Consider the following 27,237-nt stretch of genomic DNA (forward strand, 5'->3'; position numbering starts at 1 on the left):
TCGTCCGCGTGCATCGCCTCACAGCTCATCACGTGGGGCTCGCGCTGTGTAGCTTTACAGAATGTCCCGGAAGAGGCTCCACTAGTGTAGTGCGGGCGCGAGGTGCAGGTGAGGCAGTCCACGTCCTTACCTGTATACAAAGGAGAAAAAAAACGAAAAAATGGGAGCGACAGCATGGACACAGTTTCAAGGAAACCCGCTTCTAGGTCGACCTCAGAGCTGGTAATGTGATGTTGTATATTGTGCCTGTATTTTCCCCCCTCTCGATCTCTGAGGCGGGTACTTTTTCTGTAAGTTTTCAAGTTTATTGATTGATTGTGTAGGTCATCACGTGCTGCTGTCTGAAGCGTATCTTTTAAAATTCTCTTCCATCATAAAACACGCAATTAAATCATTTAGTTTTTATGATGCAGCTCTATAAGATATATTTTCTCTGAACTTAAGTCAGCTCCTGTTTCAGGGTGCAGTTTGCAATCTGGTTGCTTGCATACAGTAACATGTTAGGACTGCATCCTGCTTTGGCATAGCAGAACGCGATCAGTGCCACGCCTGCTCATTTAACAGTTAACTATGATTGTGAGATCATAAGTATTAAAAAAAAAAATGCCAGCACAAAGTCTAGGTACGTGTCCAGGAAATAATCTCTCTGTTTCCTCTCACGTCTTCTTCGCGTCGCTCATTCTCTTCTTTTATGTCCTTCTGTAAACCTGCCAGGCTGGACAAGAGAATATGATCCATCCACGAGTCTGATAAACACAGCGTTGCTGCCAAACAAAGTGCACAGAGCTTACACGTTAAATAAGGTGGGTCAATCCACTCGAATCCAATCCACTGGCAGTGAGTGAAATTAGGTCAAATTACCTTTCAGTCCTGCTATTTTCTGTCTGATCATGCTGTCAGCAACAAAATTCCCAGAAGACTTGCTTCTTGCCTAGAATTGCTTAACAGAAGTCAGATGATGATGATGACGATGATGGTGGTGGTTGTGTGTTGTTTTACCTTTGTCACAGATGGCACTTCTTTTAGTGTGGCCATTCTTAAACTTGTATTTTAGTGTGAGAATATTTTCTTTTTTAACACTGCAACACTTACAAAAAGGAAATATGTCTGTGGGCTTGTGGTTTCAGCTGTGCAGTTTTACATGTTTAAGAAGGGAAAAAAAAGAACATGACCACAGATTATAAAAACAGCAGCCTCCCTGAGAATTAGATCAAAGTATCAAGTCTGCCGTGTGAGCTATTTTTAGTTTTTAGATTTGACAGTTTATTTTGTCTTCAAAGAGTACCTCACTCTTCTTAAATGTTCTGTTTTTAATAGGAGGAGTGGTTCACTTCATAGCCTGCTTGGAGACAAATAATCACCAAGTCATATGTGACTCCTCAGTCTGCTATATATAGCCTGTAGCTGTGTATTCTTGTCAGTTCAATTCAGTTATATTTATATAGCGCCAAATTACAACAACGCTCAACTCAAGGAACTTAATATTGTATAAGCACTTGATTACAGTGGGAAAGGAATGTCTCCTTTTATACAGGTAGAAACCTTCAACAGAACCAGGCTCAGGGAGGGGCAGCCATCTGCTACGACCGGTTGGCAGTGAGGGCAGGGAGACAGGAAAAAAGACACGCTGAGAAAAAGAGCCAGAGATTAACAATAACTAATGATTAAACACTGACTGGTGTGTAAATACACAGAGTGAAACACACAGGGTATTATATACACATATAAGGTCGATAGCTGTATATAATAAAATAAGATAAGATGATTTAAGGTGTAATTGGAAAATTCTTGCGTTAAAGCCGCCAAAATATTACATAAAGTACTAAGGTTTAATAAATCCTAGAAAATAGAAAATAAAGTTAAAATCTACATAAAATGCAAAAAAGGTAAAAATAATAAATATTTCTAAGCTATGTAACAAGTTAAACATTCGAGTATTAAAGTAAAAATATACAGTTAGATATTTTAGTTGAACGAGAGCTGTTTTTGTTTTTTTTCATTTGCACTGTGCCTTTTTAGTTGAAGCTAATGTTTTGCATCTCCATGGAGGTTTATCTAACACACCAACACAACTGTTTATCTTTGTGTTTATGGTAGGTTGTGATATCTCTTTAGTGATGGAAAACTGTCCTTCATAGTAACAAGCATTAAGTCAATAAACAGAATAAGAGGAGTGATTTATTTAAAAAAATTTAGCATCTTGTCATATGGGCTCAAAAGCTGCCTCGTTTTGATGCCCATTTTCAGGAAACTGTAGTAAAATATGAGGACATGAATGTTGGCCTTAGGAAAAGCTAAAATGCAGTTTTGTTCACACGCATACGGGGCAGTCATGCAAAACATGCACGTGTACTCTCTATAATGAAAGACTTTAGGTCTCAGGTGGAGGGCAAGAGCTGACAACTTTACAGAAGAGAAGCGTAAATACCAGTAAATGGTACAGTGATAGTTACAGGAAATGTCAGCCTCACACTTTTGGTGTCATCTGCATTTTCTTCAGCTTGCTGTTAGGAAAGCGTTAACTTGTGGTAAATTTTCAGAATTCACCTTTCAAACAGTGTATTTGTTGCTTAAGGATGCTGTTGACTTAAAAGATTAGCATGTTGCTAGGAGTGCCACTAATTCTAGGTTAGTCAACAATCTTTGCCAACATTGGGTAAATGTTGACTGAGAATATATGAGCTCAGCTCATAGCTCCTATTTTAAACCAAATATTTCCCACAATGAGACATGTATTGTTCAGCAGTGTTTACTGTTCCTTTTAACATTCTTTTGTTCTACACACATGATAGGGGCTTCATCTGATGGACACTAGGGTCAGATGGTGTTGAAAACCTATAGCTGTACTCTTTGTACTCAGTGTTACATCTGCAGTAATATAGTACAGAAATGTGGTTTCCGTGTTCTTAGAGTTAGGTCCTCCCCTCACAGGCCCATATTCACGCAACGCTGTGCATGACTTGCAACCAGAGATGTGAGGTTGAAAAAAGATCCACGGGTATATTTCTTTAATTGCTAAGATTCTTCAGAAGTCAAAATCTAGGCCATTATCGTTCTCTTATATTCGATTTATGTTTCATCTTCTCTTGTTGGTCACTTTTCTTTGAACCATATGACATCACTGAAGCATGTCTGTCCTAAAAAGAAATAGTTGTATATAACTTGGTTTTGTCAGGGTTAAGACAAAAGAATTACCAGCAGACCAAACACAGGAAACCGTGCTTGAAATGCCAGATTGTTAATGTGAGTTTGTTGTCTACTGCCTTTCCTTTTCCCATACTTTATTTTATCATATTATAAAATATCTTTGGACTTTGAACTGTTAGGCAGACAAAGCAAGATCTTCGGAGAAGGCCCTGCCCACCATGTGTTTTTAACTACCCGTCATCAATTAATAGCAAAAGAATCAACAGATTAGCTGAGTATAACATTACATATTAATTTTCACCCCTTTTGTTTACTGAAAAGTAAGCATATAAAACATATGTGTTTTAGCCACATGTTTCTATTACACTGTGTCCTCTTTCTTACAAGCAAGTAAATTTCCTGAGACTGCATGCGAGAATGACACATCAGCTGTGGGCGGGCTGTTTGGTTGTAAAAAGAAAGATAGAGAGAGAGCCACAGAGGCCCCATGGAGGAAGTTAGTAATGACTCAGCCAACCAGGTGACATAAAGCCATCAGTGTTCAAACATCTGGACTATAATTAAGAGCACACGAGGAGGGAAATTCCCACAACAAGGCATGTAGGAGTTTTACATGACTGGACCACCTGTAAACATTACACCAACAAAGGCTGTAAACAGTGGGAAAACGTTTGATCATTTACATGAACCTATCCCGGGGAGGTGTTACTTCCAGGTAGGAAGAGATGATGTCACGATATAACTTCTTCTTTCACAGCTACCCAACCCAGTAACCAAAAGGAACTGGTCTTCTTGACATCCTCAGCTATGGCGAGCCAAGGTCCTGTCAACCCTTCACATGCTACGTTTGACCTCTTTGTCCAAGCCCAGACCTGTAAGGATGTAAAGCACCATTTCACTCAGCTCTGCAGGCAGCTGGAGATCGATCCGAAGGATTTCGGGAGCTTCTACGCAAAGTTAAAAGAAAGACTGAACTACTGGAAGGCCAAAGCTTTGTGGACCAAGCTTGATAAAAGAGCTTCTCATGAAGATTATCAGCAAGGAAAGGCCTGCACTAAAAACAAGGTACAGATAACTAAAGGTCATTTATTGTCATTTTTAAAAGATTTGGGATAAAAGATTTTGATGTAAGAAGTTGAGATTGTGGTTCTCCTACTTGCATGATAGAGATTCCTCTTTAATCGCAGCTACATTAAAAGAGTTAAATCACGTCTCGTAGCTTTTCCAGAGATTTGGATTGTGTCACAGAATCTTCATTAGTAGAGGAAGTTTATCCATTTATGTTGTGGGTCATTATAGTTTGCAACATGTGGATCATTAATCGATTAGGTTAGGCCACGAGTACTGCTGTCCACGAAGACTTTCTGGCATTTTATGACATTTATCTTTCTCAACTTTGTGTACTTTAATCTTCATTGAATGCTTTTTTGATGCATTTATTTTAGTCAGAGCATAAATGTATCAACCTGTGATAATAATGGTGTTTCCTTACTTTTATAGAAACCATTCTATGCCTAAAACTATAACAAAAAAAAGTTATTAAAAAGATCATACAGATTATCTATAAGTGCTTTTTTTCTAAGAACCTTTGCTGCACTTGCAGATCGATAACCGCAGCCATCAAAGCCAACAATTTATTTTCAATTCAGATGTCATATTTGATTGTGGGCTGTGACTCTGTAGGTTTTTTGCATCTCTTCCCTTTAATTTCTTGTTAAATGTTTGCCTTTTATATATAATTCATGACACTCTCACATTCATCAAATGGCTTTATACTAATTGTCCTTCAAGAGCAGCTTAAAATCGTTCTCGTTTGTCCTCACCTTTTGTTTTAAAAATGTTTTATTATCGCGTCCATGCTGAGGGTTTGCTGATTTCCTCTCTCCTAGTGCCTCGTGCTGGGTGCTGGTCCATGTGGCCTGAGAGTGGCCATTGAACTGTCCCTGCTGGGGGCTCAGGTGGTGTTGCTGGAGAAGCGGGAGACATTCTCCAGAAACAATGTTCTCCATCTGTGGCCCTACACCATCTATGACCTCCGCGAGCTCGGAGCCAAAAAGTTCTATGGCAAATTCTGCTCTGGCTCTCTGGATCACATCAGTGAGTGCCTCAGTCAGTTATTAGAGTGAGAGGCTATATATAAAACCGTTTTGAGCCAGTCTGAAATGAATTAAATAAACTCACTGCATTATCATTGTTTATGGGGCTCCCATACTTTTAGTATTACATGATACAATCTCAAATTTCAACCGTGTTGTTGTTTTTTTCACTTAATCGTTGCTAATCAAACAAAATGGGCTCTCAGATTCACAATTTCTGTATTTTTCTGTCATTCATATTTTATGGCTTTATTACCTTTAAGTTCTGGTAGGTCAACACGAGCAAATTTCAGACATCACATTATTGAATTTTTTTTAACAGAAGAGTTTTTAAAGAGAGAATTGCAATATTAGCAACCATTTTTTAATCTGTGCACGATTAATAGTATTTGTAGCATTTTGGTTATGCTACACACACATTTCTCATGACACCCACATATATTTTTAGGCATCCGTCAGCTGCAGTTGATTCTATTGAAGGTGGCACTCCTCCTTGGGGTAGAGGTGCACACTGGAGTGGAGTTCCAGGGTTTGATTGAGCCCTCAGGAGAAAATGGTATGTGCGTTTAACAACCATCCTCATCATCCTCCCTATTAAGTTTGCTTGCTTTATCCACTGTTGTTGTTGTTTGTCAAAACTGGAAATATTCATAGACCACCAACATGTAAAGCACTAGTGATGAAATCCGCTGAGATGCAGAACACATAAAAGTTTGATGTGTTTCTGACAGGTTGGATGGCAAAACTGCAGCCCCGGTCTCATCCTGCCGCAGCCTTCCAGTTTGATGTCTTCATCTCTGCTGGGGGAGGCAGGTTTGTCCCTGATGGTGAGACAAATACTTATGCATGCTTGAATGCTTTCATTTCCCACTGATGCAACAAGGGCTACTAAGCAATTTCACAAGGCCTAGTTGATACACATAGTTATTACGCACAATCCAAATTTACCCCAGCAGTCTTTTTCAAAATGTAGCATTTCATCAGCTAAGTTTCCTGTTTTTCTTCGTACCCAAACTCTCAGGTTTCAAGCATAAAGAGCTGCGAGGAAAACTGGCGATCGGCATCACGGCCAATTTCATCAACAGACACACAGCTGCTGAGACCCAAGTAGAGGAGATCAGTGGTGTAGCTCGCATCTATAACCAGAAGTTTTTCCAAGAGCTACTCAATGAGACTGGTAGGCATCCCTGTGACATCTGCAGTGATGTTTGGCAAAAAAGGAGGAGGACATCTTAATTTGCAGTGAAGCAGCTGTCTGCTCTTATTTATAGTATAATGTTTAAAAATTAAAGCAAGAAAATCGCTGGCTTCGGACGAACTTGTCTTACTCCGCAGCTTTCACTAAGCCAACCTGAATTGGGAAGCTGAGTCACTGAACCAAAATATTTTTAATAACAACATGAGTGCTTTTATTTTCATTTAATTTTTCCTTTGTCGCGCCTTGCTGAATGCAAGCCTCAAGGCATGAAATAAATGTTCACACTGCTGCTTCGGGTTCAGCGTGAAGTGTGAAACAAACAGCAGTGCTGTTAATCTGCGTTTCAAACCTCATCTAATTTCCTGTCAGATTGTTAACTATGGGTCAACCTGCCTCAATTCTCTGAGCTAATTTATATCTACTGCACTTTCGTATCAGTGAAACGCTTTAGAGGAACTGAACTGTGTTTGCTGTGCTCACACCCCTTTGAATGACTGTCTAATCAATCCACACTGACTTTCCCTGTGTCCCCAATAAGCTCTCACATTTTCAAAGTGGTTAAACCAAAAGAGAATAGCAAACATTCTATTGAGAGAAATATGGCACTGAGAGAAACTGCAGAAATGCTTTTGCTTTCAGCTTACCTCATTCAACCTCTCCTCCATTCTTTCTCTCTCTCCATTCTCCATTCCAGGTATTGATTTGGAGAATATTGTCTACTACAAAGACGACACCCACTACTTTGTCATGACTGCCAAAAAGAAGAGCTTGTTAAAGAAAGGGGTCATTAAACAGGTGAGAATAACACATCTATTACTGAGGAAAAGTGTGATTCTTATTGGCACGAGCTCTATCTCTGGCCAGTAAAGAAAAAGAAACAAACCACGTAGATGAAACAGCCCTGCTGCTGCTTCAATGTTACAACACTAAAAACTGTCAGTCATCTCTTCTTTCTCTGCTGCCTGGTCCCTCAGCTAATGCGGCAAAACAAGTGTAAGACATGTCATCTGTGTAAGAGAAGGTGCCAGAAGTCGTCCGATACACTTCTCCCTCTTTATCTGCAGGATCATAATGATGCAGAACAGCTGCTGGCCCCTGCAAATGTGGATTACGAGGCTTTGTGCAACTATGCGTGTGATGCTGCCGACTTCTCCACTGGCGGCCGACTGCCTGACCTCCAGTTTGCTCAGAATCACGCCGGCCAGCGGGATGTGGCGATGTTCGACTTCACCTGCATGCACCGTGCTGAGAATGCCTCGCTGGTCAAGGAGAGGAGAGGGAAGAAGTTGTTAATTGGTCTTGTTGGAGACTGCCTAGTGGAGGTAGGGAGCAGCAATTTGAGGTCTTTTCCCTTAATTCATATCCTTAACAATGCTAGATAACTGCGGGACAGAATATTGTATTGAATTATATTATGCTGCTTCCTAATGCCATACAGTTAATGAAACACTGGAACTAAAATAAATAAAAGTAACTTCTAGTTAACTTGCAGAAAATTGCAAGGCAATTGGAGACATTAAAGAATCAAAGAACCAAATTGGTGAATTAACACATTAATAAAGGCATTCTATTAAGCTCATTTTCACAACAGTTATTTGAATTTTGGGATTTTACAAGAGAAGTTTTGCATCATTCACGATCTAAAACAAGTAGTTTTAGCTCCTCTTCCTTTAAGGCCGCCCTTTGTTTGAGCCAACTTTTTAATTGGCTGCCCTTCACAAAATTTTAAACAGCAGATTTTTTGGGTTGTGGCCAGAGATGTCCTCATATTAGTGATATCCAGTCTCACTGACATCATCAGGGTCTGATTTAGAAACAGACTACTTTATCAATCCTTGAGGAAATTAGTTTTTTTTTGTTTGTTTTTTTATACCTAGCATGGGGAAAGAAATTCATGAAACTATGTGTTTAATTGAGCATGAAGAAATTATTTTTACACACACTTGCCTCACAATTTTAACAACAGCGTTGACCATATAACGATTATAATGGTGCTTGTGTGCGCTGACTCTGACACTAAAAATTAGCATCGTCATTTTTAGTGCTTTAGCAAGCTGATGTTTTTGCAGGAAGCACAGTCTAACGTGTCTACTCACTCTGCGTCTGCCTGACTAGATAAGCGTCTGCATGAAGTTTTCTCAAAATAAGGTCGACAGGATGTTTCATTTTACACCACACAGGCTTTTACGGTTAACATGTTTCTGTGGTTGATGACACAGCATACTCCACTTACTATTAATTAATTGATAAAGTGACATTTTATGTTACAAAGTGACATTAAGTGCGTGTTCTCTGCAGCCTTTCTGGCCTCTGGGTACAGGCATCGCTCGTGGGTTCCTTGCTGCTTTCGATGCAGCATGGATGGTCAGGAGCTGGGGTAATGGGGTCCCACATCTCAAAGTCTTGGCTGAGCGGTAAGTACATTTTATACAGCTAATAATCTGCACACTATTTTATTTCATGAGCTCACATTTTCACATTTAGATTTGCTAATGCAGTTGCTGCCAGCTTGTTTACTTCTTGCACTGAATGTTTATTAAAAGAAAGCTTTACTTTTTGTTTCCTTACAGCAAAGACTACAGTTCTAATATTAACGTAATTTTTTGTCACAGGGAAATTACGTTAAACTTTTAAAGAAATACATCACATTGACTGAAAACTACTGAATAAAGTAGAGAAATGTCGCACTAGAATTTGTCAGCCTGCCTGTGGGTCTCATCCTCAGCAACACTACCCATCCTGACATAATCAGCGTGATGGATAGTTGTTCTGATTGCATAGGCATTATTATTATTTCAGCAGGAGTCCTTGATGTGACCAGAATAAAACAATTAGGCTTTTAGTGATAAATGTTCGTGTGGATTTTAAAACTTGAATTACATAATAAAGGAACTTTTAGCTTATTTCCTCATAAAATACCATCCTTTGGCAACAAAGTGTTAAAAAAATAAGGGTGTGTACCTGCAGATCAGCTAAAAATGGACAATGTCAGAGGCAGTTAACCAGTAATTATCCCTTACTTGCAATGTACTACAGTTGTTGATTGTTTTTGGTTTTACTTGTCTTTACAAATATGCAGTGAAAGTGTCTACCAGCTCCTGTCCCAAACAACACCAGAGAACACCAGCAAAAAGTATGCTGCTTACAGCATTGACCCCAGAACACGGTACCAAAGAGTTAACTTGTCCGCCATCCAGACCCATCAGGTTAGTGGTGTTATCTTTTATTTAGTCAACAGAGATTGAAATAAAGCCTTTAAGAAATAAAGATTTCTTAAAGCCTTCATCCTAAAGTTCATTTAGGGAGGCAGAAAACAGTCTAGTACCTTCTTCAAGTGCTCTTCAAAGCAAAGCTGTGTTAAGAAATGAAACATGAAAATTGATGAGAGCAGTTTATCAGACCTCGGCTTCTAGTCAATGCATCTGCTGTGTTAAACAAATAGATCTATGTGAACTAAACAGGTTAAACGTTGATTTATTGACTCCATTTTCTTTGTATGTACCGGTCACTCAACTTAGGTGCAGCACCTGTACGATGTTGAAAAAACTCATCCGTCGTTCAAGAAACAAAAGGAGAGTTCACTTCACATGCGTCAAGGTCAGCGACTCCTTTGACGGTTATTCTGGTTATTCTGGTTATTCTTTCCTGGTCTTGCTAAATGAACCGGGAAACACGATTGCGATTAGCATTGGCATGAAATATGCAACTGCAAAAGCTATTAGAGGTTTCTCTGATTTATTGTCTGGTTTATTGCTGTCCCAGATTCAGCTGGCGGTTCTGAGGAGCTGTTGAAATGGTGTCAGAAACACACTGCTGGTTATAAAAATGTGAATGTAAAAGACTTTACACGGTCCTGGAGGTCCGGTTTGGCTCTGTGCGCTCTGATCCACCACTTCAGACCTGACCTAATGTGAGTTCCTGCTTAGTTTTTGTTCGGCAGTACAAGAGTGCTTTGATTTTCTAATCAATCAATCATTATCTAATCAATGTAACAAACCGTCTTTGCTGTGAAAAGACTGATCCTGTTTTCTCATTCCTTCCAAGTGATATGTCCTCCCTGGATGAGTCTAATTGTGTTCACAACAACCAACTGGCCTTCAGTATCCTGGAGAAGGAGCTGGGCATCCCCCCTGTCATGTCTCCCAACAGCCTGGCTAACACTGATCACATAGACAAGTTGACCATGGTTCTTTACCTCACCCAGATCCAAAGCGGTTTCGCTTTACCAAAAAAAGGTGAAAGTTTTAGAATAGAATAAAGAAAAAAGCCATAAACAAACAAATCAGTCAACCCACATTCATACATACACACATACAAAACTATGACATTTATCATCAATGCAAATATTAACAAAGTCAAATTTAATCAGTGCATTTGCAAAATTCCACAGTCCATCGAACGTCTCTTTAAATATAAGCTTATATTTTATAAATATATTTATATATATGTAGTATATATTAGTAGCTATTAGTGACAGCAATATCAGTCTTACATAACTCTGTTGCCTAGACACAGCGCAGCATTAGAATCACCTTAAAAGGTTCAGGTGTCCTCCCACTGAAAAATGTTCAAGAAACGTTCAAATCAGTGCTACCCCTTTAAGAAGCATATTACCCAGAATTCATTTGGCTTAAGTGGCTAGTGCTGTGCTCAGAGCCAGCCTCTACTGGTTGTGCTGCTCTCCTGCACTTGAGCCAGCCCAGCAGCAGACAGATCAGTCATCGTGTAGAGCTGACTTATCGGGGGTCTGATGTGAGCAGCGCCTCTAGAAGGGGTTCTGCTTTTCCTGCGCTGAAGGAAGGGTTTCCCCTGGCTTTTTGTAGAGGTATACGTACAGTTTCTTTTTTCAGTATGTGGACTTATTCAGTGTAGATGTGAGCTCAGCCTTTGGAGGTACTGAATGAGCTGAGGTGGGTGTGATATACTCTGTGATGCTGTGCTTGTGCTCCGCTGACTGATGTGCAGGCAGCAGGGAGCTGTCAGTCTTGGGTAACCTTATCTGAATGATGAAAGAGTGGGAGTGATAGTCAGAACTGCAGCTGAAGAGTTTTTTTTATGTAGATTGACAAGTTAAATCCAACTGCTGCTTGATGTGACGCCACTGAAAATTCAACTAAGACTGATTTGTCATATTTCTGATAGAGGTTTCAACATAAATTATACTATCTTGACAATTTTTAAAACAGTGCCCTAAGAATATACTGGGCAGCTGTATTGAAGAGCTGCAAGTAGGCCAACACTCACATTCAGGTGTCTTTATATTAGCACTCTAGTCTAATTTAAGATGATTTTGCTGTGTGTCCCTCTTTGACATTTTTCATTCTTGCATTTTCTGTTGGCAACAGAGCCCACAGGCTTCCAGCCATCGTCCAAGTCTCTGTCTCTCTCCCGGACACAGTCAGCTGTCTTTTTCCTGAGCAAGCTGAAGCACAACTCTCTGCAAAGACGTAAGGTACGCCCACTGTGCCTTGAGTTCACTGTTTACACAGCACGGAGGAATCTTTGATAAAGATATTTTCAAACACACTAGCTTGTTGGCTGGAGTTCACTCCAGGGCCTTCGGTCTGTGTTCTTGAGCTGTTGGTGACTCACACGTCTGCTTTGTCTGGGATTCCTGTTTGTGATGACAAGATGTTAGATGTTAATTCAGAGGAAGTGGCTTTTGCTGTTCTACTCCTTGATATTGTTTAATCATGTTTGTTTTGTAACTGTTCTCGATATCCTCAACAAAATCAGGTCATGTGGTAGTTTATTCTATTTTCTCTGCAGGAAAAGCTGGCAGCTAACAAACAAGCCACTGGAACAGCGACAAGAATGGGAGATGAGGACAGTGTGAGTGTGATTCAACAACTCGTGCTGGACTATGCAAGCTTTCTGCATGATACTGATCTTTAAAAATCATCATGCTCTGTTGTTAAATCTCAGTCTGCTGTCTGACCTTTTTCCTCAGACATTAGCATCTCCCGTCTCTTCTGAGCTCGATCCTGTCGCCGAGGTGGCTCCTGAGCCGGATACTCCTGCGCTGATGACAAACAGTGAGGAGTGTTACTTCTGTGGTGAAAGGGTTTATCTGCTGGAGCGAATCAGTGCTGAGGGAAAGTTCTTCCATCGGACCTGCTTCACCTGCGCTCGATGCAACATCACACTTAGGCTAGGAGGATACACCTTTGACCAAGATACAGGTGACTCCTAGTTGCTGAATTTATACACGTCTATATTTTGACTATACTCAAGTTTTCAACTATATCCATATCTGTCGCTCTACCTATAGGTGTATATACCATCTTAGCTAAAACCACAGATTAACATCTTATTCTTCACTCTAGAGTAACGCTACAACAACTATCATTATAAAGTGTTGTTTTTTTCCTCAAAGCTGTTATAGAGTCAAATATTAGATATCCGCCCCACACTGACTGAAGCTTCGAGCATTTGCTGGTGATTACTGTCAAAGAGGCAGCTTTAGTCCATATCTGGTCTAACTCCTTCACTTTTGTTGTCTTTTTGCCTATCTAGCACTCCTCCGTGAAACTGCTTGATGCTGTATTATTGTGTATAAAGTGCTTATATCTATGTTTTCAACAGCTCTTGCATCAGTACTGTGATTGTTCTCTCAAAGCCAAGATCAGATTTTGCTCCTATAAGTGAATCACCGCTTAATTATTTATGTGTATAATTAATCATTTGCGCTGAGACCCTTTTCAAAGGGGTCTGTACTCAGACTAAAAGGAGATGAATAATTTAAGAAAACAGCAGGGGTTTCCCTCTTTAGCGTTCACTTGTCTCTAAATTTCAACTTTTCTTGTTTTGTTTTTTTAAAAAATTTTTTTATCTCTGATTTCTCCACAGGGAAATTTTACTGTGAGCTACACTCGGAAGAGCTGGCAAATGGGCCTGCAACATCTTGTGAGGTGGGTCACTGAAGAGAACTGATATAAACCATGCTGTTGCTTGCTGCTGATGACTCCAGACACCATGTTGAGTCCTCTTATTCATTATGCTCTTGTTACACAATCTTCAGTTGCATCATCTTTCTGGCTGACGGGTTCAGTGTCAGCAGGACTCGCTTGATTGCGGAGATACATCTAATGAGAATATTTGTTTCCAAACATACAGTTAGAGCCCAGTAATCATGATAACAACAAAACAAGTTTACAATACATAAAATCATTAGGAACACAGATTTGTATGACAGGTGGAAGGTAATAATAATGAGTATGACAATTTATAGAGGTGCATTTTGAGACAGGATTTGAAAGCAGAGGGAGAGTCTATGTTATGGATCTCTGGTGGGAGGGAAGCCACGGGTCGCCCAGAGCAGCTGAAGGCTCTAGATCCCATGGTAGTCACGTGGATGGATGCCACAGTGAGATGGATAGAAGAAAAAGACTTGAGAGTGAATGGTAATGGACTGGTTCTTATATAGCGCTTTTCTACTCTCCTGGAGTACTCAAAGCACTCTATACAACACGCCGCATTCACGCCATACACACCCATTCACACAAGTACTATTATCCATACGGTGAGTGCTTTCTAACTATCATTCATTAGCATTCATACTCCGATGGATGCATCAGAGAGCAAGTCGGGGTTAGTATCTTGCCCAAGGATATCTGGCATGCAAACTGGGGGAGCCAGGGATCAAACCACCAACCTTCTGATCAGCAGCTAACCTGCTCTACCGCCTGAGCTACAGCCACTCCAAAGCTTACAGCACCTGGTATTCCCAGGCAGGCTCCCATCAGAGATAAAAAAAAATGCTTAGCTTCCGAGATCAGACGAGATCGGGCGTGCTCAGGGTGGTATGGCCAGAAGCCGTAAGAGTGCGAATGGGTTTGTTGATGTGCAGAGGCTCAGAGAGGTACTGTGAAGAAAGGTTAAGGATGGCATTAAAACCGAGGAACAGAATATTGAAATTAGTGCAATATTTAACTTGAGCGCTGCTGAAGGACAGGTGTGATGTGACTAACGGACTGAATTCTGGTCATGATGCAAGCAGCAGAGTTACAGATCAGTTCAAGGATGATAAGAACAATATCTTATAAACAATAAGAGGAAGTCCAAGGAGACAGGACTCGGAGTAATCAGTGAGAGATATAGCCAAGGTGTGAATTAGGACAGGAATACCGTTCGGTGTGAAAGATGGATGGAGGCGATCAATGTCATGTAGATGGAAGTATAAGGATGGAGTGACGCTACTGATGTGAGCTTGGAAGGAAAGTGTGCTGTCAAGGATGACACACAGACTCTTAATCTGGGAATGGGAGAGAGAGAAACTGAGGAGGTGTCAATGTGAAGGGAAAAACTGTTAGATTTTGACAAGGTGGTGTTGGTGCGAATGAGGAGAACATCAGTTTCATCACTGTTCAGTTTGAGAAAGTTGGGAGAGAACTGGATTTTCCTAGAAGCTAACACAGAGGGATGTGTGTGGGACAGCAAAGGAGTATTTGGTGGACAGATAGAGTTGGTGTCATCAGCATAACCTGGAAATTGATATTGAATTTATGGAAGATATGGCCAAGATGAGGGAGATAAATAGACGAGGCCCAAGGACAAATCCCTGAGGAACACTAGAAGTATTTAGAAATGGGTGGGATTTGAACTGAGGCCAGAGGAGAGGATTGAAACCAGTTTAAAGAGGTGTTAGTGATTCCAATAGAGACTAGGATTTTAAATACACTAGACTAAAAGTTATTGACATTGTTGGGGTCTGCAGCAGGCTTCTCTAGTATAGATGTTACTGCCGCTGGTTTAAGAGAAAAGTGTACAATAACAGAGGTAAGGGGGGAACGCATGGTGACAGTTGTTATGGTGAGCAGGGTTTAATCAAGACAGCAGGAAGATGATTTCATTTACTGGTAGATGGCTTTGATTTTTCAACAACAGAGGTACGTTTCAAACAAGTGAACAGGAGGGAGGGGCTGAGGGAACTTGTAGATACAAATTTTAAGAAGGGTTACTTGTTAGTTGCTGGTGAATCTTATTTGGGCATTAACTCAGTTTTTTTTTAAACATATTTCATTTTTAGCTATGTGATGAAGATAAGCTTAGTGCAGACACAGTTTTAATTCAAGGTTATTTGCATCCAAATTGGACGAAGCGTTTAAGAATTACAGCCTATATGTAGCCTTGTGTTTTCGATTTAATTAATTTTTTTCCAAGAGGCCAAACCTAATCGTATCATTCACTCAGAAGCTGTTTTGTGGACAGTTATAAGATATTCCAAGTGTAGTATTTGGATTTTGAGGCAACGGCTGTAAACCCACAGCATGAGTTCAAAGGTACTCTCCATGCAAAAGAAGCGGCCTATCCTTAATTTGCAAATCAAAACAAAGCATCAAAGAGATAGCGGGAATGTTAGGAGTGGACAAATGAACTAGTACTTTCAACAACATAAAAAGCTAAAAAATCTAGTCCATTGACCATAGGGCTGTATGATTTTAGGATCATGGGGATTTAGTCATGAGAGAAAAAGCAGTGTTCATCACAAGCTGCAAAGTGGTGATAAGAAGGGGAAAAAATCACCTGAAAAGCCAGACCAGCTCCTGAATAGCATTGTTTGGACAGCTGAAGGGTAGGTTAACCTGTGCCAGTGTGATGGGAAAAAAAGTATGGAGACATCATAAATTGCTCATAATCCAAAGTAAAACTGTGTAGGCAGTGTGATCCATGCATGGATGGCTTCTAAAAGCTCTGAGTCACTAGCATTTATTAATGATAAATGACAGAGTGACAGATGACAGAAGCAGCAGGATGAAATCTAAAGCGTACAGTACAATACTGCCTGCTCACATTCAGCCAGATGCAGAACAGTGGAGTGAAGTTAAAGAAGTGGATTATTCTATAATAGCCAATGGAAATGCCTAATCTCAACCAAACTGCACATACATTTCTTTCATTTCATTTTCCTGTCTCGCAAGATACAACTAGGGGGGATGCACACATGTGAACTAAAGACAGTCCTAATATTTCATGTGACATCACATTAAATATATACATTTATATATAGCTTGAAATAAAAATGGCTGCAATCAGTCAACAGTTGATGCAATGTTTTTGTTAATCCTTTTAATTACCGTAAATCCCAGACTACAGAGCGCACCTGATTAAAAGCCGCGTGCTCTAATTGTAGAAAGAAAACCAATTTTGTACTTGTACAGGCCGCACCGGATTTTAAGCCGTATGCGTTTCACCTGTAATATGAGATATTTACACAGAAATACTACACGTGAGGATTTTCAACGTTTAATTTAATCCGTAAGGTAACATAAACGTTATGGTAACATACAAAAATACATACTGCAAATGCTTTTTTTTCCTCGAACAGCGCCTGTAACACGGCTACCTTTAAGTATACGTACGTATCGGTAACACACAAATTACGTTGCTTATGGTTTTTTTACGGAACAGTGCACAAACAACATTACAACGTCTCTTAACAACCGATAAAAATATATACACTACTTATCATTTTGATTGGTCTACTGTTACCAGGCAAAATGTTTTTGGCGGCATGAAAAAAAATATGCATTAGCCGCACGTCAGTGTTCACAGTGTGGGGAAAAAGTAGCGGCTTATGACCCAAAAAGTACGGTACATCTGAGTTATTGAAACTACAATCGCATCTTCTTTCATTTCAAATCTCTAAAATCATTTGTTAATATATAGTTAAATAAACGTAACTAATTTGTATATAGTCCGTGGGCTAATTTAAATTAAACATTTTTTTCATGCTTTTTATCAATTTAGGAAAGCAAAGGAACTCACAGAGAGACAGAAGAAGGAAACGGAGTTTCCAGTGATGAATATACTCCATCGCCGTCAGATGAGGAGTATGAAAACACCCTGGACTGTGGTCCTCCTACTCACACACAATCACAAACATCTGAAGAAAAGGACCACCGCATATATGAGTCAAAAGAAGACTCCCAAGAACCACTTGTATCAAAAACTCCCACAGACCATCCACCTAAATCTGAGGTAGCAGCAGCCATTAAGGAGGAGGAGGAGACAAAAAAAATGACTCCATGTCCAGTTCCAAAGCCCCGTCGCTCTCGGCAGACTACTCCCAGCCATCAGCCCTCTCCCCCAGTAGCAAAGCCTCGCACAGTCCACCTCATCAGTCTCACCGTCCCAGAAGAACCTTCATCTCCGACTCCCACAGAGGAGGGCTCTAAAGCAAGACCAGACTCCCGTCCTAAACAGTCACTGCGGAAGCTTCAGTTGACCACTGAGGAAAAAACCCAGCTGGTGAATCTTCACAGCTTCAGCGCAGACTCAGATTCAGAAACCCATGGCGGATCCTCCTCCTGCTCCTCTTCCTCAGCTAATGCAGGGCCTCCTAAAACAGAGGGCCCTGATGGGCAAGAAGAGGAGGGCTACTGGAGTGGGAGCACTGCTGGGCAAATGCGGGAGAAGAGGAATCGACGCTGCTTCAGAAGAAAAGAGATGCCAAGTGGGCAGGCCAGAGTGCGATCAAAGTTTTCTCCGTGGAATCTCTCTTCACCAAGGATCAGCAGAGACACCCGGCTGAGTGTCCACGTTAATCAGCCGGGGAGAGTGGGTAAGCTGGCAACTCATCTCTTTGGTTTTAGCTCAATCTGGAGTCATCCGGGCTTATTGCAACACTACCTCTTACTTTTCCCACAGAAACAACATTCAGACATGTCCACCACACCTCAGAAGAAGGCGTCGAAGGAGATGACGACGACGACGATGATGATGATGACGATGATGAACAAGACATTGACTTGTTTGATGACCAAGTAAGGATATCGGTAGAGTTCATTTGTTTCAGTTTTTCAGGGGGAGGATATTTTGCACTAACTGTAATATTACTTTACCTCTAGTTTCAGAGTGTGCCATCAGACCCCGTGGAGGCAGAGAAGCTGGAGTTTAAGAAGATGAAGACGTTGGAGCGGCGAGCCAGGATGAGTGAATTACAACGATTCCGCAAAGCTCAGGTGAGTGATCTAAAACTCATTCCTGGTCCGTTTTTCTACAACTTCACTTAGTGGAGCAATGAATATACACATAATTACATAGTTGTATTGGCAATATTGTAACTTATGTCATTTCTAAGATATGTTTTTATCATCTGTAAAGTTACGTGAATCCATGCTTACTAGTCATTTTTGCTGCAGCCAGTCATACAGTTTGCATAAAATTGAAATCCAGTAAATGCAAACACATGCAAATCACAACACAGCTAGCAGTTGGCAATCTATAGTGGAGACAAATTCATCAGCCTGTAATCAGCTGTTAGTCCCACCTAAAATGTTAAGAGAAACAAATTTTTACAGAAAATTGTTCTTAATATTAAAGAAAGTTTGCAGATGAGTCACCGTGTTGGTGATGAGTCAAAAGCAGACAGCCCATTCATCTGCTTCAGAGGCATTCATCCAATCAGGTGCGCCTCAGTGTTTGCACAGTTATTAGAGTATGCAGGAGGGGGAGTGTACTTGTCAATCATCTGTCTTCACAGCCCATCGAGCAATGCCACGAAGCTGGGTGAACCCTTGAGTGTAACTCATCCTAGGGCTGTGCGATATGACCAAAATCTCATATCCCGATATAAAACATCTATCGTCCGATAACGATATCAATCACAAAAAAATTTATATTTTCTGTAAATTCTGTGAATCTCGGATAGGTGAAGTGTTTCCAGCTGGGCGTCGTGTACCTGGAATCGAGTGTTTTAACCGATGTATGAAACTACACATTTTTAGACATAGGTTGTAACGGCCGCCGTTTTCTTTGTGAGTATTTATTACACGGCGTGGTGCGGGGAAAAGCCTGTTCTAACGTTTGACTCTAAGGTTTATTTTTTTAGCACCTGACGACTCTTTTTTTGCTTCTCATCCGTCAATACTCTGCATACTTTTTCACCTGATTCCGTTTATTTTGAAAATTCTCAACAGGATCTTGAGCTTTATTGTGAAAGGTTTATGTGGAAAATAAACAAGCAGACATGCGATGGTTTTACCGTCGTTGTTGCTAACGACAACCCATAAAAACAGGTGCTTGTCCGTCTGTAGTGTGGTTATATTAAATATAAGAGAAAGAGAGAACTTTAAGAAATTAATATAGCCACTACAGTGACCATCAAAACAATGAAAAAAATATTGCCGTAAACAGTTTATTTTGCGACACCACGAAACAAACGATAGCGTAAAATGAAACGATAGACGTTGTTATATCGAAGAGCCCTAACTCACCCATATCCATTTTACAAGAATTGGCTCAATTGCATGTTTTTTTTATATATCTGCCCTATATGGAATTCAGATTTGTCACCAAAGCCTATTTCAAGAAATTAAAGCAATTTCATTAAAATATTTGTCAAGATGTACTTCTTGATTTTGTGTTTCACAGTCTATCCAGAGAAGACTGGAGGAGATTGAGGTGACCTACAAAGACCTGGAGGACAAAGGTGTGACTCTGGAGCGGACACTGCGAGGAGAGGCTGGTAAGATCAGATCATCTTTTTTATACATATTTAAAGAACTTGGGGTGTATTGTTCTATATCTCTGGACATTTGCGATGAAAAAAAGCTTATTTTGGAAGTATAAAGTCATTATAAAAGTGTATGCGTCCACATAAATAAAGATTCATAGTTGAGGAAGATGTTACTTAGTTGAATTGGGGCAACAAACGACGGGGATAGTAAATCGTAGTAAAAAGAAACACCTTGGGGAACATTTTTACAAATAATTGGTGAAATGGCAACAAGTCAGTAACACGTTTTGGTATAAAAAGAGCATCTTAGAGAGGCAGGGTTACTCACAGGTAAAGATGAGTAGAGGTTCATCAATCTGGAAAAACGTAAAATTTAGACAGTTAATTAGGGCTGCCACAAACGATTATTTTGATAGTCGACTAGTCACCGATTATTTTTGCGATTAGTCGACTAATCACATCATGCATCCATTGGATGTACAGCATACAGCTTATTGCACCAGCAGCATCTGCTCTTATATAACTATCATTAGCTTACAGCTTTAAGTGTTTAAGGTCTGTGCTAACTAAAAATAAAGACAAGATGATAGTTTATTAAATTTTAATGACATTTGCAGATTGTTTCGGTGAAGTTTAATAAACTCCTTGCTATCTAAAATATAATGGGACACCGGAGTATATTCTCGAGCATCTCACACTTCTGATAATCAGCTGTCTGCTTGAGGTTTATTCAGCTGTGTAAAAACTATAACTTTAATCTCAGCCAAACCGATTTACTCAGGAACAAATAAAATACTAAAAAAAAGCCAAACAATAAAATTTTTAAGTTATCTAAGTGACTTATATATGTTTAACCTGAGTAGCGAAAGACAGCGGTGGGTTTGAAAACGATTTGCCGGAGTCCGGTGTTCTCACGGGCTGTAGTGAGCCTTGCCCCCGGCTAGCTATCGAGCTAGTGGGTAACAGACGTCTCCGAAAACGTCAGAGCGCTTTTGAAAATATGTGGTGTCTTGATAAACTGAGCAGATATTTGAGGTTTACACAGTTACATTCTCGCTTGAAAATTTGTTAAACGTTTATTTTGTGACCCAGAAAGAATAATAAGAATAATATTAAAACTAACTAGCTGCTGCCATTGTTGGAAACTGAGCTGGGCCGCGCTATGAATTCTGGGACAGAGCTACTTCTTCTTCTTCGGAGTTTAACGGCAGCTGGCATCCTTGTACATGCAGTGCTGCCATCTTCTGTTTCAGTCCGTTATTACACTCTTAAATTCTACTTATTCCTGCGTCTTTTGTGATCTTACAAAGCTTCAAACGACTCGTCGACTATTAAATCAGTCGTCGACGACTTTGATAGTCGACGTAATCGTGACTAGTCGACTAATCGTGGCAGCCCTACAGTTAATATCTCGTCATCTATAGCGCATAATAATCTCTATGTGCAAGAGAGAGGTTTGAAAATAAGTATTGGATGCCTGTGATCTTTAGGCTCTCACATGGCAATGGATGAAAAATAGGTATGATTTTCTCATGGAAATCATAGCCTGGGCTCAGAAATTCTTCCTCTGGGTTTAAGCTCTTTTAAAATGGACTGAAGGATAAATTTGAAATTGTTTGTGGGAATGATGTGTGTCCTCTGGACTAAAGAGGAGAGACAAACATCCAGTTTGTTAACAGCTTTCACTTTAAAAGCATGCCTCTCTAATGGTATGTTCTTTATGGAATTAGCAGCTTGCACATCCGGAAAGACGGCATCAGTACTGAAAGTTGTCTATGCATGTTGCATGCTTTAGCATGAGAATGTGCTGTTGTGAGCTTTTACGACAGCTTTTACAACAACATAGCTTTGTAGTTGAAGAGTCCAGGTGCTGAACTGGTCTGCCTGCAGTCTAGAGCTCTCACCAGCTGAAAACATTCGGCACATGATGACACAAAAATATGAGATAGAAGACCCAGGACTGTTGAACAGCTAGAATCTGTATTTTCAATCTACTTTTTAGCAGTATTTTATACGAACCAAGTGCACAAACTGAGATTACTGAGATTTGCAACACACCATTTACTTCAAACTACGCCGATATTTAACACTAAACAAACCAGCATGTCTGATTATTTGCCCTTGATATAAAAATGAACTGACTGCATCTCTGTTTAGAAAGCCATGAAACTTTTGTAGACCACACGTATGAGCGCTATTTGGGGATTGCATTCCAATGCTATTTTGGTCTGTTTAGTAAATCTAGCCCTAAATTTGTAGGTCAGCTGAATTCTTTTTATTACAGCCTCTTTGAATCCTTATGCAAGTTAGCGTGTGGGCTTGTAGACAAACACTCACATGGGTGCTGTGTCAGATGCCGCAAATAAATCTGGTTCCTCCTCACCACTTTATTGAGAACCCACCCCACCCAAAAAAAACACATCTTCCTGTTTTCTTAAAGAAAATATGCACCATTTTTTCCTTGCAGAACGCAGCGGTTCTCCTGATATGATCGAACAGTGGATCCAGCTCGTTCATGAAAAGAATGCATTGGTTTCCGAGGAGTCTGAACTCATGGTGGCGTAAGTCTGCAGCCTCACTGGTTCATTCTTTATTTCATAGAGTAAAAGTTTGTCTAGTCATACAAGTAATACATCAGAGCATCTGTATACAAGTGACATGGTAGACGGAGCAGATCTCACATCAAAACACTGCGGTGACTGGCTGACCTCACAATGCTAAAAGCCAGTCTTTTTTTTACAGTCAAATGTCGTTTGTTATCGGTCTTCATGATAACATACAGCGTTACTACTGACAGGACTCAGCTGATGCTTGTTTCTCTTGCAGGTCTCGACAGCTGGAACTCGAAGACAAGCAGAGCATGTTGGAGCTGGAGCTCAGGAAATACATGGAGATAAATGGTGTGTACTTTGGTGTGCAGACAGAAAGACTTGTAACTAAAAGTGTCTTTGATGTAGTTAAAGGGAGGAGCCTAACTTCTAAACAGGCACCAGGCCGAGCAAGGCCCGTACTGCAGTGCATGTTTGTCCTACTAATGAGCACATCAATGCTTTCTTTGTCTTTGCCACGTTTGTTGTTGTCCCATTAACTCAGTTCTGCATATAGCAATGTCCTGCATTTTGTAGGACACTATACGCTACTGAACCATGTTTTTTCTTTTACTAAATTACATATCATATGATTATTTATTGACCATAATTTCTTCTAGCATTAATGCCACTAAACTAGTTACTTACGCCGGTTCATAATGTTTCCCCTGGGGTTTCCAGGTAGTGTATTGTGCAGTGAAACAAATTTTGACCATTTTCTGCAAACAAATAACTGAATATAAGAATATACGAATATGCAGAATCTTTTGGCAAGAGATAAGACTTCTGGCACCAGAAGCATTCGGCTTCTGTTTTTAGTCTAATCACATTTAGTCAGGTTTTGGTTGCATGGAGGTAAACAGTCCATTTAAAGAGCAAAAAAACAGGGATGCACAAGCCAAAATGCAGTCCCATAATCATCATCTATTACCTGATGAGAATTTTTAAATATATTACAATTAATTAACACCGACTGGTGCACTGAGCAGGAAGTTCATATTAGCCTTTATTTCCAGAAAACATCAAACAAAGGTCAAAGAGTCCCCGGTTTGGCCCAAACAGGCCACAGATTGCCTTTGAAGCACTTTCAACAGTGCAATAATGGGCTCAGCATTTTGAGTCAGGCATATCAAGTAGATAATTTCCAGTCTGCTTAAGCTTTAATTAGATTTAGGTGAAATGTATGGAAGGTGTTCTTCCACTGAAAGAGGGCAATGAATAGATATTTCGTCGGAAAGGTTTTCTCCTCATGGTAAGTATGGACAGGAGAGGAATAACTGAAGGGACTATAAAATAGTACAAACCTTGGCAATTTAACTGTTTTTGAAAGTTTGAAATGACTCACTAAGGGGCCTTTTGCTTCTATGGAAAAATAAAAATAAATTCCTGGCAAGTCTGGCAGCCTTTCTACTCAGAAAGGTTTTTTGCATCATAGCCAGCAGATGTTGGGAGGGGTACAGTACCAATTATCCATTTTTTTTCCCCTAATTAGTGAGAGGATGAGAGTTTACTTGCAAGAACCACTATTCAGCTTAGACTTGATGTTTGTGTCTGTTATTAATTAGAATTGGGTGTGTGCATATGTTTTCGTTTTCCAGATAAGACACCAGAGCAGCAGGCAGAAGAAGAGCGAATCCTTCAGGAGATGATCGAAGTGGTGGACATGAGGGACTCTCTGGTATCGTTTCTGGACGAGAAGAGGCAGAAGGAAATAAGCGAGGAGCAAGAAGCTTTCTGCATCATGGAGGCCAAACGGCAATCAAAGGGAGGATCTCAGGTTCACTGGGCGTAGGGTGAACCTGCATGTCCCGCGCTGGTGATTATTTCACATCTTCTGTGTGTGAGACTCGCTGCTTTCAGACTTGAAACCTGAAATGTACATTTGAAAAGCCAAAGATGATCGAGCTTTGTTATGGAAAGTAACACACCACAAGCACTCAGTCAGCGGATAGGATTTAGTTCAGGCTTGTGAGCCCGGAGGCTCAGAGAGTGTCAGTTGCAATCCACCCCCTAGAGGGAGACATAAGCCTGGAGATCTGTGTCTTTCAGTTGACATGCCCAGAGACTGTGCAGCTAAAGTCTGCCTGCCATATTGGGGTCATAGCAACATAGCCGCATAGGAAAAATGATCTTTAGTGTATACTGAACTATTGAACATCTATCACACAAATGATGATCAGTAACCAGCCTGGGACTTGGCCTGATTTACTGTCAGATATGTGACTTGAGCACTAAGCCAAGATAGAGCAGTATGAAATCACAGTGGCTATGCTGTACCTGACTTTGTCTCCTTAGAGATAGCTCTAGGCTGATAATACAGGACAGCTGGTGTTTTTGAAAATAGATGCTCATGTTGATTTTACTTGTTTCATCATGGGGAGTGCTACTGTACACAAACACATGATATCCTAATTCTATCTTTAGTATTTGTATTACATAAATGTGATGGGATTGTAAAGAAAAAAAAAAGAAAAACTAAGTGACATTTAAACATTACAAATATTCAAACTTTGTTTTTCATTTCTTTTTGTCGGTGTTGATGTTTTGTAGCACTTACAGCTGTTCACCGTGTCCTGTCCTGCAAGCACATTGGATAGTTAATCTCAGGGGTTGATTGTTCAGTCCTTTCGGGTCAGAGTTAGTTTTCCAGTGATAGTCTTCAAAAGTTGGCTGCACTTTATTAGTGGATGTAGTTAATTTGGGGTAATTGGGGGGGGGGCAAATATGGACAGATTTATCTATTTATAAAAACCAATATTTATTATTTGTAGGTATTCCTGTCATTGTGCAGGATGAATGGCCAAAATCTAAACAAAGACCGTTTCTTGTATAAGTGAAAAGGAGCCTTATTTAGTCATTGTCCTGCTGCCATTTTGTGCTATCTGGACAGCCATTCACAGTGTATCAAATAAAGTACATGCACTTTGTTGTTTTTGTTTATTTATGCATTTAGTCTTATATTGAAGCACTGAGCAGTATAACTAATACTAACTCATAATATATAAGGTGTTGCCATAAAGGCTTGACTGGCCTGTTATTCTAATTCCTATCCTGTAGGGCAGCGGTCCCCAACCCCCAGGCCACGGACCGGAGTCATTTGGTACCGGGCCGTGAGAGTTGAGACTCGGGTGTGAAATGTATGGTTTTCAGGGTTTTTATCGGTTTTTAGCGTTATTTTGTTATCGTTTTTTCGTTAACTCGGTTTGAATGGATCTTTTCACATGTGTTATGAATAAATCTTCTTTTTTTCGGTACCGATACTAGTTTTATTTTGTTGTATTTATCCGCGAAACCTTAACGGCCGGTCCGTGAAAATATATTGTCGGGCACAAACCGGTCCGTGGCGCAAAAAAGGTTGGGGACCGCTGCTCTGGGGTGCATACTTGGCCTTGATTAAGATTTAAGTAATGAAGAAGCTCCTTCCTGTTAAGGTCCACAAGTCAGTAAAATAAAATAATAAAATGCAGCGAAAATCCCAAATCGTAATTTATTGAAACAAACAAATAAATATAATCACCTAAACTATCAGAAGAACTTGGAAGTGCAGGGAAACCTTAGTCAGTGTGAGCAACAACCAGCTTTACAGCGTCACATTCATGTCTAACAAGTACATTTTAGGGTCTTCTTTCCTTAAAAAAGTGTTTATGGGCAACATCAAAGCAGATATAAATGAAGGTTGTTACTGAGTTAATTAACAAGTGCGCGTTTGTTTGCTAACGGAATATTTATCAGACCTTGCGATCTCACGGAGGAAGTGCGGAGGATGAGCACAATGTCAGATGTTCTGAATTGATACATAAAAGTGAATAATTGCAGCACATCATCATTACAGGTATACTGCCCACATTTTTTACAGTGAAGATAATGTTAACAATATGCATTATGTAATACTTTTCACAAAGAAACATCTTTTTTTGGAGTAGTTACATAAAGCGAATAATTGCTTTCTGTAAATTTGAGTGCAAATGTCACACACGGGTCGCTAGTTTTCTGCAAGCACTCACTTGTATTTAATCTAAGGTTATGTAAGCACTTAATATATTAAGCAATGATTAAAATAACTTGCAAAACACTTTACTCATGCTTGTTTGGATTAAAATCCTGGTAACATTTGCTGGATCTTTTTAAGATATATCTGCTTATATGACTTTTTCCCACATGGGAGCTGTGTAAATATAGCTCTGAGCACAGATTCCTTGATCCATTTATTGTAATCCCATTGACCATTAATTTAGCTGCAATGGATCTTAAGCTCCTGAGGTGGTGTAAGGTACTTTGTTGCACCTGTGAAGAGAATTGGGGAACTTTGTTTTACATCCCTTTAATGACATAGTCTTGGATAATCCCCTTGCAGGGATTAAAAAGTTCACACTGAATGATGTAAGGCGACATGAGTCGCTGTTTTATCAGTCTTTGTCAACAACTACTGCATAATGTGTTGGGAATTGAAAAGCTACTGAAAAGTATCACAATTAAAAGTATTTTATGAAATTTATTTCAGAATTTGTTGTTGCAGGATGGCTCTTTTCATTGGATTATGCGATGCACTGAAGATGATTTTCCTATTTTAGGTTGCTGCAGTTTTGTTTTTGTATTAAATCTTGTATCAGACCCCAATATGAGGCCCCAAGCTCTTAAAGACAATGTAGCACACAACTTTAGAGTATTTCAATGTCCAATACTCAGTTATTGTACTACTGAGTATGAGATGGCCTCCATCAGGAAACAACAACTTTACAAAAGTCTTAA

At 40.0% G+C, this 27,237-nt stretch overlaps 1 protein-coding gene across 1 annotated transcript; it reads left to right on the top strand.

Moving 5' to 3' along the window:
• Positions 1–70: 70 nt before the first annotated feature.
• mical1 (microtubule associated monooxygenase, calponin and LIM domain containing 1) lies at positions 71–26,983 on the top strand. The gene is made up of 25 exons (XM_084917073.1): positions 71–222; positions 715–803; positions 3,905–4,212; positions 5,037–5,244; positions 5,692–5,799; positions 5,975–6,070; positions 6,265–6,420; positions 7,136–7,236; positions 7,506–7,763; positions 8,740–8,855; positions 9,521–9,647; positions 9,960–10,038; positions 10,204–10,351; positions 10,486–10,676; positions 11,787–11,893; positions 12,211–12,273; positions 12,392–12,623; positions 13,291–13,352; positions 17,191–18,004; positions 18,091–18,206; positions 18,291–18,404; positions 19,816–19,909; positions 22,368–22,461; positions 22,727–22,800; positions 24,087–26,983. The coding sequence occupies exons 3-25, from the start codon at positions 3,955–3,957 to the stop codon at positions 24,278–24,280; spliced, it is 3,810 nt and encodes a 1,269-aa protein (XP_084773199.1). The 5' UTR covers positions 71–222; positions 715–803; positions 3,905–3,954; the 3' UTR covers positions 24,281–26,983.
• Positions 26,984–27,237: the final 254 nt, after the last annotated feature.

The sequence above is a fragment of the Perissodus microlepis genome, chromosome 20 (genome assembly GCF_051167445.1).
Source record: "Perissodus microlepis isolate ML-2025 ecotype Zambia chromosome 20, ASM5116744v1, whole genome shotgun sequence".
NCBI classification, from domain to species: Eukaryota; Metazoa; Chordata; class Actinopteri; order Cichliformes; family Cichlidae; genus Perissodus; species Perissodus microlepis.